Genomic DNA, 13,222 nt, shown 5'->3' with positions numbered 1-13,222 from the left:
AATAAGCTTAACTTCTTAATGTGTAAACATTGTAACCTTTTATCAGCAGTTTAATGTATCGAGAGTTGTACATAGTTTTGATATATCTCTGTGAATCTGTACTTTCTCCTTAACTCATCTTCAGATTAAAAACTTATAAAGCATAGCAGAAGTACATGAACATATCATCATCTGCTGTTTTCATTTGCCCTTGAGTTGGTCAAAGGTGGGTGGTGAGTGGGTTCTAGGGCCAGCTCTAGCCATTAGTAGGATCAGGAGGATACTTTTAAAAGTTGTTTATTAGGCTTCTCTGTTAATGTATTTATTTTTGTAGCTTTATTGTTTAGTTGGGCTATGGATATCTGAAGAGTTAATTCTTGACTCCAGCATTAACATATTGATTTTTAAAAATAAAACTTGAAAATAAAATATCTAAAAATTCAATATTTGGATAATTATGAATCTGTGTAATGAAAGTTAGAGAATCGGAAAGTGCTGGAGACTTCACACCTCTAAATTAGGACACAGGATGGCCACCCATGACTGTCTTCCAAATTTATCTATAAAACACAAACTAAAATTAGTTATGTAGATTACTCTCAGAGATTCTCTGGGTCTGAAAGAAATGAAGCTAGATCTTCAGGGCTAGAAAGAATGATTTTTATTCAGATGTAAGTTCGTGGACTGTTCTTGGTAGCTAAGTTTTATTCCGTTTGTTTTATAAGTAAAATTCATGATTAACTTTAAATTTGAAGACTTAAGCTTTTTTTGTTTAATCTTCTAATTGATTTGCTCCACAATCTTGGATATACCATTTCCTCCCTTCACTTTTGCATTATGACTATAATGAGATCATATTTAATGCATGGATCATTCCTTTGTTGGCATTTTAAAAAATATATGGTAATACTACCCAGATTGGATGTAAATCAGACTGATTTTTGAGAGGAAAAATGTTCCTCAAAACAAAAAAATTAAAATTAATAGCAAATAGTTGTTTAGCATGGTAGAAATCAATAATACTTTGAGGGTTCTTTTTATTTTCCTGCACATGCATTTTTAAGATATAAAATATAGGTATATATTCCTCTTATTAGTTTCTTTTTCTTTTTTTTTCCTGGGGTCTTTTACCCTTGAAGTAATTTGATATATTTGTGTTGTTATTTTAGTAAAGCATATTAGGATGACAAGGTTAGCATTATAGAGTTAGTAATAAAGACAAATGGAAGAAAGTGATATTAAAAATTCAGTTCTTCTATGATATAAATTTCAAGATTCAAGAGATAGACTTCAGTTTATAATAGGTCATTCTGAGAAAGATTACAGATAGAATGTGTTTATGTGATTTTTTTATTTTGTTAATTACATGGGCTTAGTTAAGATAGGGATTTTTTAAATTAAATGTATGTTTTTTAAAAAAATAATAACATATGTATGATACAGATTTTAAGTGCAATTCTCTTTAGTTATCATATAATCTATGCTTTTCCTTCTCTTACTGAATAAAAGGTCTTTAAATTTAGGTTTTTTTCATTTTCATTATTGAGCTTTGTGAATTTATTTTTGGGTGAGGCATCATGATTCTTTTACCAAAAAGCACTTATAGAATATCTCTGCAGATAGGCTATTCCAGGAAACCAGAGAAAGATTTGCTGTGTTAACTGACATGTTGTGAGTGATGAATGAGCTAAGGAACAAAGGCAAGTGAAGGAGAGATAATAAACTTGAAGAATTGCAGAGGTTGTATTCCAGTTAAGTGTCGTAGCAGTAGGTTATCTAAATTTAACAGTATTTGTCTAAGAGGAGGCCAAAGAATTTTGAGCTATTTTCAGCTGCAAATAGTAAGCTTATTTTAGAGGTGTGTTTGACCATTAAGTGACATACTTTGGCAACTTTTCATATCATCTGGGTCTCATCTAAGTAGCGTGTATTTGGGCTTGTTGTAGATGCCCACTGTCCCTATTCAAACATGAGAATGGAATTTGCTATTTGCAATAACAAGTCCCTGTATATATGTTATGAGTCTGTAAATCTGGATGGTTGGAGTCTAGATACAGAAGAATTATGATTCTTCGTGCCTAGTAAACTACTGTTTTCTTCTCTAAACCATATTGCAACAATGTATTATATGCATTTTTAGGTAAAACATCTTAATGAAGAAATTCCCTCTCTACTTGAGTTTGGTAACCACAAATACATATGAAAACCACAAATAATTGTAAAAAGTGTCCTTGTTTCGCCTGTACAGATTTGAAAATGTTCGTTACTTTGATGATATTCTTTCTTTCTTCAAATTAACTAACAGAGTTACATGCTTTTATAATATCTTTTATATTTCATGTTCATGTGTAGTTAAGATTTTGTTATTCACAAGCTATAAATATACATTATGTATTCATAAGTTTAAGCTATCATGTTCTCGATTATTTATATTGGCTACAGTCAAGTAAAAACATGACTGACTACTTGAAATTCTAAATAGAATAGCATAACAACAGTAATTTTCTATTTTATCGATGTGAATTTTGAAACTTGTTTTTCTAGAAATACTTAAAGATCTCTTCAGTGTCTTATTCAACTTCTATCAAAACAGTGCCTGTTTTTTGGGGGGGAATGTTGTCAAAATGTGTGTTTTACTACCAGTATATAATTGCCACAAAATGATATGCTTCTCATGACCAGTTATGATTTTAATGAAAAGAAATTCTTAATTGTTTTCTATTTATATACACAGATAAAAAATATAAAGAATTGAATATAAATTTTTTTCTTTTACATATTACGAAGCAATATTAAGCCTTCTATCTTAATAGAGAACTGCTTTGTTTTCCTAAAGTAGAGCATTGACAACTCTTAAGAACCAGCTTGTAGGTCGTTGTAGGTGAGGAAAAATAATTTTCCCTCTACCCTTCTGAGCTCTTAGCTGAGATACCTGTGATAAAAGATAGATTAACAAGAGAAGTTTATTAACATGTGTATATCATGTACATGTGGAAGATACCCAGAGAAAAAAGAACTCAAAGAGATGTCTTTAGAATTAGGATTAAAAACCATTTTAATAAGGAAAGGGATGGGAGGATGTAGGCTTCAAAGGGTAGAGTAAATGATTTTTAGGAAAGATGAATGGAAAGAATAGATGGGAGATATGGTAATGCCTGAGAAAGTTTGTTTTGGTGTGATATCTGCTTATAGTCGCCTCTCCTATTATAAGGGTCATTCTTCCCTGATTGATGAAACTTGGAGGGAGGGCATTTGTGACAATTGAGTTCTTTTTGGAGGACCTGTCTTTAGGCAGATGAGAGGAGTTCAGAAAAGGCTCTCCCTGCATTTGCTGTTTTTCAAGTGCTTACAGCTCAAAATAATCTGTCAAAGCAGCGTATTTTGGAGTGGCATGTCCTGAACTCCCACAGCCATATTTTGAGGTGGTGTATTCTGCTATACTTCATTTATCAACTCCGTTCTTACATTCTTGGCATATTTACTTCATCTGCTCTTTTATCTCTTATTTGCAGATTTAGGATGGTACCAAAGTGATGAAGAGATATGAAATTATAGCCAGGATAGTTTATTGTATCATCTACAATGAACCTTTGAGTACTTAAGTATTCTGTAGCTGACAAGGCCTTCATTTCCCCTCAGTCCTACTGTAAGGTAAAGAGAAAAATAGTGTAGGCATTCCGTATGGTTACTATATATTTTGTTTTTGTTAAGGTCTAACATATACACAGTAAAGTACATAACTGTTAGTCTTCAGTGTAGTAATAGCTCCATTCTATTTAATAAAGTGTGTATCTTTATAATTACCACTCAAGTCAAAATGTAAAAAGTTTCCAATGTGCAATAAATTTGACTTGGTGCCTCTTTTCTTTCTATATGGCAAAACCCCATATTCCATCTGTTTCTACTATTCTGACTTTTATCATCATTGAATATGTATGGCTCTTTGTCTGGATTCTTTTGTTTAACATGATGTCTCTGAATCTCATCCATGTTGTTGAGTATAATACTAATTCTGTTTCATGGCTGTGTAGTATTCTGTTATAAACATATACCACAATTAATTATCCCTTCCTTTGCTGATAACACATTTGGGTTGTTTCAAATTTATTGTGACAAGTTTTTTTGCTTCTGGTGTTGAATGGCATATATGTAAGTATTTACCTAAAATTACTTTTAGAAAACTCAATTTTATTGATATATTATTTATAAAGAAGATATACTTTTCCGTTGTTAATAGTCAGAATTATTAAGATATAACTTACATACAGTAAAGTTTAACTTTTAAAAATGTATAATTTGAGTTTTTAAAAATGTATCTTGACATGTATGCCACACTAGTCATGTTGTACCAAATTTCTGTCACCCCCAAAAGTTACCTTTCCCTTTTGGTGGTTAACCCCCTGTCCCAACCCTGGCAACCACTGATCTGATGATTCCTGTCTCTATAGTTTTGCTCTTTCCAGGTATAGTATGAATAGAATCAGACAGTATATATCCTTTTGAGTATGGCTTCTTTTACTTAGCATGATGTTGTTGCATGTGTCATTTTTTTTTTTTCCAGAGTATTACTTTATGGATGTAGCATTTTTTTTTTTAAATACAAAGTAAAATAGTTCTCTTTATTGCAGGACTTCTCAGAGCCTTAACTGTTGGCATACATTTTGAATCATTAAGAAGGAGGTACAGATAACAGAATTCATTATTTTAATCCCCCATTTAATTAAGCTTTGCCCCTTTTTCTGAAATTCATTTGACCAAGTGAAATAAGTTAGACAGAGAAAAACAAATACTGTTTGATGTCACTTAGATGTAGAATCTCAAAAAGCTAAACTTGTAGAAACAGAGACTAGATTGATGGTTACCAGAGGCTAGGGTTTGGGGAAATGGGGAGATGTTGGTTAAAGGATACAAATTTCCAGTTATAAATTCTGGGAATATAATGTACAACAAGGTGATTATAGTTTATAATACTGTATTATGTACTTGAAAGTTGCTAAGAGAGTAGATCTTAAATGTTCTCACCACAAAAAAGAAATGGTAATTACATGACATGATAGAGGTATTAGCTAACACTGTTGTAACCATTTTACACTGTATAAGTGTATCAAATCAACACATTGTACACCCTAAATTTACATAATGTTATAAATCATTTATAACTCTATAAAGGTGGAGAGAAAAAGGGCAATGAGAGGAATTCTTGTGATGGAAATATTTTCTATCTTGACCGTATCCATGCCAGTACTCTGGTTGTGATATCGTACTATTGTTTTGTAAGACATCACCATTGAGGAAGCTGGGTAGAATATACATGGGATCTCATTGCATTATTTCCTAGAACTGCATGTGAATCTACAATTATTTCAAAATAAAAAAGTTTAATTAAAAAATAAGACAATCTATTGGCCTATTTGTGTAGGCTTATTTGTGGATTTTTATTCTTTTCCATTAGTCTATCTTTATGTCAATACCATATTCTCATGAATACTGTAGCTTTATAATAAGTCTTGAAATCAGTAGTATAAGTTTTTTACATTTCCATAGAAATTTTAGAATCAACTTGTCAACTTCTAAAAACACCTGCTGGGATTTTAATTGAGATTGTGTTTAATCTACTACAGATCAGTACAGGGACAATTGACATTTTAATACTGAAGTATATCAGTACTTTTTTTTAAGAAAAAGATTTTCTGTAATTTCTTAGTGCGGTTTTACATTTTTCAGTGTATAGATCTTGCATATAATTTGTTAAATTTTTATCCCTAAATTTTTCATGTTTTTTGGATATAAATGATATTAATTTTTAAAATGTCCAATTTCTATCTGCTAATACATAGAATTATTATTTTTATGTTAACCGAATTGTGTGACCTTGCTAAAAGTCATTTATTCTAGTAGTTTGCTTATTAGTCAGTGTGGTGAGTTGCCTTGATTTTCAAATGTCAACTTGCATTCCTAGGATAAACCTCAGGCTGTGTTATCCTATATGTGTTTCTGTGTCTGGATTTGATTTTATTTGAATTTCTTAATGATGTTTATATCAGTGTTCATGAGAGATGATGATGGTCTGTAGTTTTCTCTTTGGTACTGTTTTTTGTCTGGTTTTGGTATCGGAGTAATAATGCTGACTTCATAAAATGAGTTGAGAAATGTTACCTTTTCTGAGTTTGTGGAAGATTGGTGTTAATTCTTTAAACATTTGGTAGAATTCTACAGTGAAACAATTTCGGCCTAGATATTTTTTTAAACTACAAATTCAGTTACTCAGATAGTTAATAGGGCTATTCAAATGATCTATTTCATATTGGATGAATTTTAGTAGTTTGTACTTTTTGAGAAGTTGGTACAGTGTTCCAAGTCGAATTTATGTGTGTAGTTGTTTCTAATAATTCTCATTTTGCCTTTATAATATCTCTAAGGTCTGTAGTAATATTTTCTGTTTCATTCCTAATATTGGTAAATTACATCTTCTCCCTTTTTGCCCCTCAGTCTAGCTAGAGGTTTGTTTATTTCTTTTCCCAAAGAACTAGCTCCTTCCGCCCCATTGATTTTTCTCTAGTTGTTTTTGTTTAAACCTCGTTGACTTCTTTTCTTAGCCTTATTTTCTTCTTTTTGTTTACATTGGGGTATATTTTCTAGTTGCTAAAGATAAGAGTTTAGATTATTGATTTAAGACCGTTCCTCTTTTCTAATATAATTAGCAAATTCCCCTCTATACTGCAAATTTTGATATATTTTGTTTCCTTTAGTCAATCCATGTATTATTTAGAAGTGTGATGGTTAAATTTAATTAATCCAAAAATGGTAGTATTATTTTAACTTGAATTTCTGTACCTGATTTAAAATGCATTATTGTTTTAAATAGTTGAATTACAACATGCTCTATTATTATTCAAGTTCTGCCTTACTACTTTTCTCAAATTTTTTCTTCTTTCACTGTCTTTCCTTTAAATTTAGGTAGGAACTACTTACAAAATCAGTACCTAAATTAAGGAATAGATTAATTTTTTCCAATCTTATGATTATTCACATATTTTATCTCAAGTTCATTTTGAAAGTTGATATTTTCTTATGAAGTCCATTTCATCTAAAATTTTAGTTATTGATATGCTGTATATCATAACATAATTTTAAAGTGTGCTTTGTGTGCGTGCGCATGTGCGCGCGCGTGTGTGTGTGTGTGTATACACAGAGAGAGAGGAAGAGGGAGAAAGAGAAAGATTCTTTTACAAACTACTCAACTTCAATGTTGGGAAAATAGCCATAGACATTATGTAAAAGGATGAATATAGGTGGCTATATTCCAATAAAATTTTACTTGTGGACCCTGATTTTTAAATTTCATTTAATTTTCATGTGTCATAAAAATTTTTAAATTAATCTTAACTGTTAAAAAATACAAAATCTATTTTTAGTTTGCAAGCCATAGAAAAATAGATGGTGAATGGATTTGCCAACCCCTCTTCTACCTGATTTTTTATTTCATAAAGGCATACTAAAGTCTTCGCTATGATTATGGATTCATTTGTTTCCCTTTTATTTTTAATAGTTTTTCTTAATGCTTTTTGGGGGGGAGGCGTGCTAAATTTTATGATATCCAAGAATGATATCGCCACTCCTGCTTGTTTTGTTCATGTTAGCCAGCATTGTGTAAGGGCGTAGTGGGCAAACTATAACTCCTGATCCACAATAAAACAAAAGAAAACATTGACATATTGGGCTTTTCAATAACTTTTAGTGGAAGGTTTTAAGGCAGTTGACTTGGCTACCCTCCTTTTTTCCATTTGTTAATGTTCCAAAGCTAAGATAGTGCCATCTAGAAGTGTAAAGTGTACACTTATGTGTACTTTTGGTTCATGTTTTGTCACTCTTGGAGGGAAAATGCCTTTTCCCCCATCTGCTTTTGGGTGCAAGGATTGGAACCTAATAGATAATTGATACAAGTAAGATTTTGTAAGTTCTCTTCAGCCTACCAAATGCATAATTAAGAGAGGGCAATTCATTTTATAAATAACAGGGAGGAAGCCTTTAACATTTGCTAAAACATTTAATTGGCAGGTTTTGAAGAACAACCTCTGTGAGATTGTAATGTGGAAATGTGAGGAAGAACCAATTTGAACATAAACTAATACCCTTCTCACTGGTCAACCCTTGTGTTAGAACTTACAAAAGATAAATAGTTCCAGGCTAGGTAACTGATTTTTCCCATGTGTAGACAAAACAATCCTGTGCTGTTTCTGCAGATTTTCTTTTAGCCTTGTCAAGACTGGAGCCTGAACTGCTGTAAGTTATAATAAAAATAAATTTTCATCAATTGTTCTTTCTCTATACGTTTTTAGTAGTGTAGCAGTGTTTATATTGTATGCCAAATCATAATGTACGGTGTCTTGCTAGGTACTTCAAATTATATTCTCTAACTTCATTTAATATTCATATACTGTGGATTCATTATAAAAGCCTTAGAAGGTTAAATGTCTCCATAATTGTCCATTTTAGTGATAGGCAGATGTAAACAAGTATTTAAAATTACTTTTAAGTCCACCTGTAGCATTTGTTTTTTCTGTTAGGTTTCTTTCTCCTTTTTAAACTACTTTTATGAATCAAGGTTGAAGTTTAGTAATAAAGACTGTCATGCTACTGGTTTGATACTTCTTTGCATATTGCATCTTAACTAAAAGGAAAGGGTTCCTTTTTTTTAACCCTGTTTACTCAGTTTTATAGATCAATTTTTATATATTTCGTTATTAAAAGGGTTTAGATCAGGGGAGCTCAAATCAGAAGAGTAAGTTCTTCTATTTTGTTTTACGTATATTCATAGAAGTATCTGGCAAGTACTTTAGCACACCATCCTGCCAATGGTTCAAGTGTTATAAACCAAGTAGCATTGTCATTTGCTTTTTTCTTGCAGAACTTTTTCCTTTTGTTTACTCCCTCTCTTTCTTGATGCCAAGAAGTATTACAAAAAAGAAAAGGCTTTTTCCTTAGGAAGTTGTCAGCCATAGGAAAGTTTTTTAGCGGATGACATATGAAGAGTAGAATAGTTAAAGTCTTCTTGAGAAATCACTGCCTTTTTTACCCAGGCACTTGTCTTATTGAAATAGGCACAAGATGTATAAGGCAAACCATACCTTAAGATATTATGATATAGATGATTCCTGATGTGTAGTAATCAGAAATGGTGGAGCCTGTTTTGATCTTCAGAAGAGTAGACCATAGATCCTTAAGCTACCTTAGAAGTTTTTTTGTTAGGTGTGATAACAATATACAAAAACCAATATTTAAAATATCTCTCAACTGGTATCAGATATAAATTAATATGTAACTCAGTATGTAAACAAAATATATATTTACCTTTAGTCTCCAAATAAAATATTTAGGATTATAAATTATAACATAAGTTGTTTGCCAAATCATTCTTATAATTCCAAAGTTTATGTTAAGTTTCGGAATTATTGTTAATGGTCTTTTGCTTAGCTTTTACTAATTTTAATCCCTGTTTGAGCTATAGATCGACAAAATAAATTTCATGAAATTATTTACCCATTAAATTGAAAGTCATTAAGTAACATGGAGTTCAATAAGTAAAGGCTTTCTCTTAATATCAACAATATTGTTTATGGTGCTGAATATTCTCTTAGATTGTAAGAGCAATTAGTTTCAAAACTTTTTTCAGCCCTTGTGATATGAAATTTGGAATACCTTCTTAATAGGCCATAACAAGAAACAGTTTGACAGTGTGGTACCTAAGAGTGTGTGCTCTTTTGTTGGGCTGCTTGGGTTTGAATCCTAGCTCTGCCAACTAAATATAAGTTGGTAGGTAGTTTTGAGATGGAAGAATTTTAAGGGGCTAGTGCAGGAACCAGTCAGTCAGAAAGGATGCCATTTATGGGTGGAACAGGGTCCTGAGAGGGCCCCTTTTTATGTCAGGAAGTAACTCTTTATTTGGTGGCTGATGGAGAGAGTTGTGTGACCTGGGTAGTGAAGAGGACATATGGGGAGTTTGGGCAGGAGCTAGTTACCAACCACTAGCATTAGTATTGTAACAACTAATATATCCTTATTGGCACATACTGGCTGAGTATCAGTCTGGGTTGTATGTTAGGCAAGGGAAAAAATGAAATTCAGAGACAGGGTATCTGATTAACCTGTGCCTATAACACTCTATATCATTTGTACTCCAAGTATCTGCCCATCTGACAGTTATGGTACGCTGTTATCACCTAGTTTCTTTTCATCTTAGTCTGTTCACCTTGTAGTGTCTTTCTCCTTCCTGAAACATCTCATCTAGTGTTACTTGACAATCTTCTTAATTTAAAGGATTAATCTAGGGCTAGTTAATGTCACATAATTAGTGGTTTATTCAGAGGTAGGTCTTGTCAGTAGCATCTTTGGAAAACAAAAGATAAAAATATCACTTCACTGTTGAATTCTTCTAATGTTGCTTTGTGGTGTTTATATGGCATCATTTAGATTGTCAAGGAATTTATATTCTATTTGTTTACCAATGTATTAGTTTCCTAGAGCTTCCATAACAAAGAACACAAACTGGGTAGCTTAAACAACAAATTTATTGCCTCATAGTTCTGGAAGCTAGAAGTTTTAAATCAAGGTGTCAGTAGAGTTAGTTCTTCCTGAGGGCTGTGAAGAAGAATCTGTTTCAGGCCGAGTTTCTAGTGGTTTTCTGCTAATTTTTTGTGTTCCTTGACTTATAGATGCATCACTCCAATCTCTGCTTTCATCTTCATGTGGTGTTCTATGTATTTACACAGTCTTCCCTCTATGCATGTCTGTGTTCTGATTTCCTCTTCTCATGGAAAACCAGTCATATTGATTAGGAACCACCCGAGTGATTTCATTTTAACTCGACTATATCTGCAAAGACCCTACCTTCCAAATAATGTTATATTCTGAGGTTCTAGGGGTTAGGACTTCAGCATATCTTTTTGAGGGGACACTGTTTAACCCATTAAAACCAATATTAAATTTTTGTCATTGATTCAATAATAGAAATTAAAGGATATCTGTCATACTGGTTTTTATTGTTGCTGATTTGTTTTAAATACCTGAAATTAAAAAAAAAAAAATTCTAAGCAGATTTTTTTCTAAATGATACAGTTTAAACTGGAGACCAGTAATCATCTAGATTAGCAGTCCCCAACAACCTATTTGGCACCAGGAACCAGTGCTCCTATGAGAATCTAATGCCTGATGAGCTGAGGTGGAACTGAGGTGGTGATGTTAGCTCTGGGAGCAGCTGCAAATACAGATGAAGCTTCATTCACTTTCCTGTTGCTCGCCTCCTGCTGTGTGGCCCAGTTCCTAACAGGCCACAGACCAGTACTGGTCCACGGCCTGGGGGTTGGGACTCCTGATCTAGATCATCTGCTTAATAGTCATATTTTCTATAGATATATTTACTATTTTGTGAAAACATTTCAACTTTTGAAATTTTATGAAATTAGATAATGATGTGATGAATGACAATTTGAAGTCTGAATACTATTGATACTGTTTTTATTACTTTGTGGAAACTCTTCTGGTAATGTTTGTCTAGCTTAGCCATGGTACATTCTTTTATTGTACTCCTTTCCTAGGAAATGATTAATCTCGTATTTCCAGAAAGCTTCCACAAGGTAATGAGAACAAGATCTTATGTATAGTATTATAATAAGCGCGGTTGAATGTTCTGTTGTCACTAATTCTTTATTAGACTTGTACATTTACTTTGGAACTACCTTGATATTTTTCAAGTTATGTTGTATTCACAAATGTGATTTCAGATTGTCTTTAAAAAAATTAAAGGGAGAGTGCTCTATTTTTTTAATGGAAATCATTGGGAAAATATTAGATGATACATAAATATTTCTTTTTGACACTTTTAATATACTAATAGTATAAACATGCTTGTGCAGGTTTTGACTGGATCATCTCGTCAAAGTTATTCACCTTCTGGCTATCAGGATTTCACGAAATGGGAATCAATGTTGAAAATAAAAGAAGGACTACTAAGGCAGAAAGAAATTGTAATTGATCGGTGAGTTTGTTTTTAAATTGCTAAATATTTCAGGCATACAGAAATGTAGATTAAAAAAACAAATACCTTTGTATCTACTATGTAGAATTGAAAAAATAGAACCTTGCAAATACATTGATGTGACATGTCTGTCCTTCACCTGTCTCAGTCCCTTTAAGCACCACTGTCAGAACTGAAGGTTGATTGTGCTGTTTGTCTGACTGTCTGTGTTCTGTCATCTTCCCATTTACATTAGAGTAACTCATAATTTGGAAACTCCTCTTCATCTTTCTTGTACATATAGCAAGTTAGTTGCAATGCTAATGAACTATCAAAGCTGCAAGATAGTGTCTTTGTATTTTATACTTGGGAACTACCAAATTAGAAAGCTACCTTAAAGTAATTTCCTTTAATGTATGTTAGATGTGAAGGCACAGAAAATATGAAAATCACGAATGTTTAAAATGAAATAATTTACAAATAATTATGGAAATTTTGAGAGACATTTTAATAATTGATGTGTTTTGAGTACCAAAACTCTAAAAAAAATTATTTTATACTTAATTGTCTCCTAATTATTTTGAGCAATAAGTCTTAATACTACTTAATTATATTATCTATCATATATATTGGTTCTACGTCATTATATATACTTTTGAGATAATTAAATGTGTTCTCTATCATGGTAATTGGGAAATAAAACTTCGAAGAGGTGTTTTTTCTTAATGCTGATTACCACTTATTTTCATGTGCTTAAATGGGATAAAGTAGTAGACATTTTAGCCTTAAAATTAAATCCTACTTCAAACCTTTAGATGTATGTATTAGTTGAAATTTTAAAAGACTTTGCTTAGAAATTGACCACAATTCAGCAAGACCTACTGGAATATAAATTAGAGCATAGACATCTGGGCTTTATTATTCTCTATGCTGCTCTCTGCTTTCTTGAATAGAGCCTGGCACATAGAATATGCTTAATGCTTGATACTTCTATACGTTATAAATAAATGAAGTTTTTAGACAATATTTTAATCGATTTTATGAAAAAGCTATTTAAAAATATTTGATATTTCTATTACAAGTGGATTTTATATATAAATAATTACAAACCCAGCCAGATATATATTTTGAACACTTATAATTTAATTCACTGTACATTCTTGAAATACTTTTATTTTTTAAAAATTTGTTTTTCAGTTATAGTTGACATATTAGTTTCAGGTGTACAAC

The 13,222-nt window shown here is 31.8% G+C and overlaps 1 protein-coding gene across 4 annotated transcripts in view; it reads left to right on the top strand.

The window, feature by feature from the left end:
- The window catches only part of CEP85L (centrosomal protein 85L), a 126,327-nt gene that overhangs the window by 66,622 nt on the left and 46,483 nt on the right, over positions 1 to 13,222 (top strand). For all 4 annotated transcript variants that reach the window (XM_039871218.1, XM_039871211.1, XM_039871201.1 and 1 more), the window contains exon 4: positions 11,892 to 12,013. In XM_039871218.1, the coding sequence (XP_039727152.1) occupies positions 11,892 to 12,013 (122 nt within the window). The remainder of the gene's footprint in view (positions 1 to 11,891; positions 12,014 to 13,222) is intronic.

Source organism: Pteropus medius, unplaced genomic scaffold (genome assembly GCF_902729225.1).
Source record: "Pteropus medius unplaced genomic scaffold, Ma_sr-lr_union100, whole genome shotgun sequence".
In the NCBI taxonomy this organism is placed as follows: Eukaryota; Metazoa; Chordata; class Mammalia; order Chiroptera; family Pteropodidae; genus Pteropus; species Pteropus medius.
The sequence above is the reverse complement of the archived record's forward strand: the minus strand, read 5'-3'. Positions and strand labels throughout refer to the sequence as shown.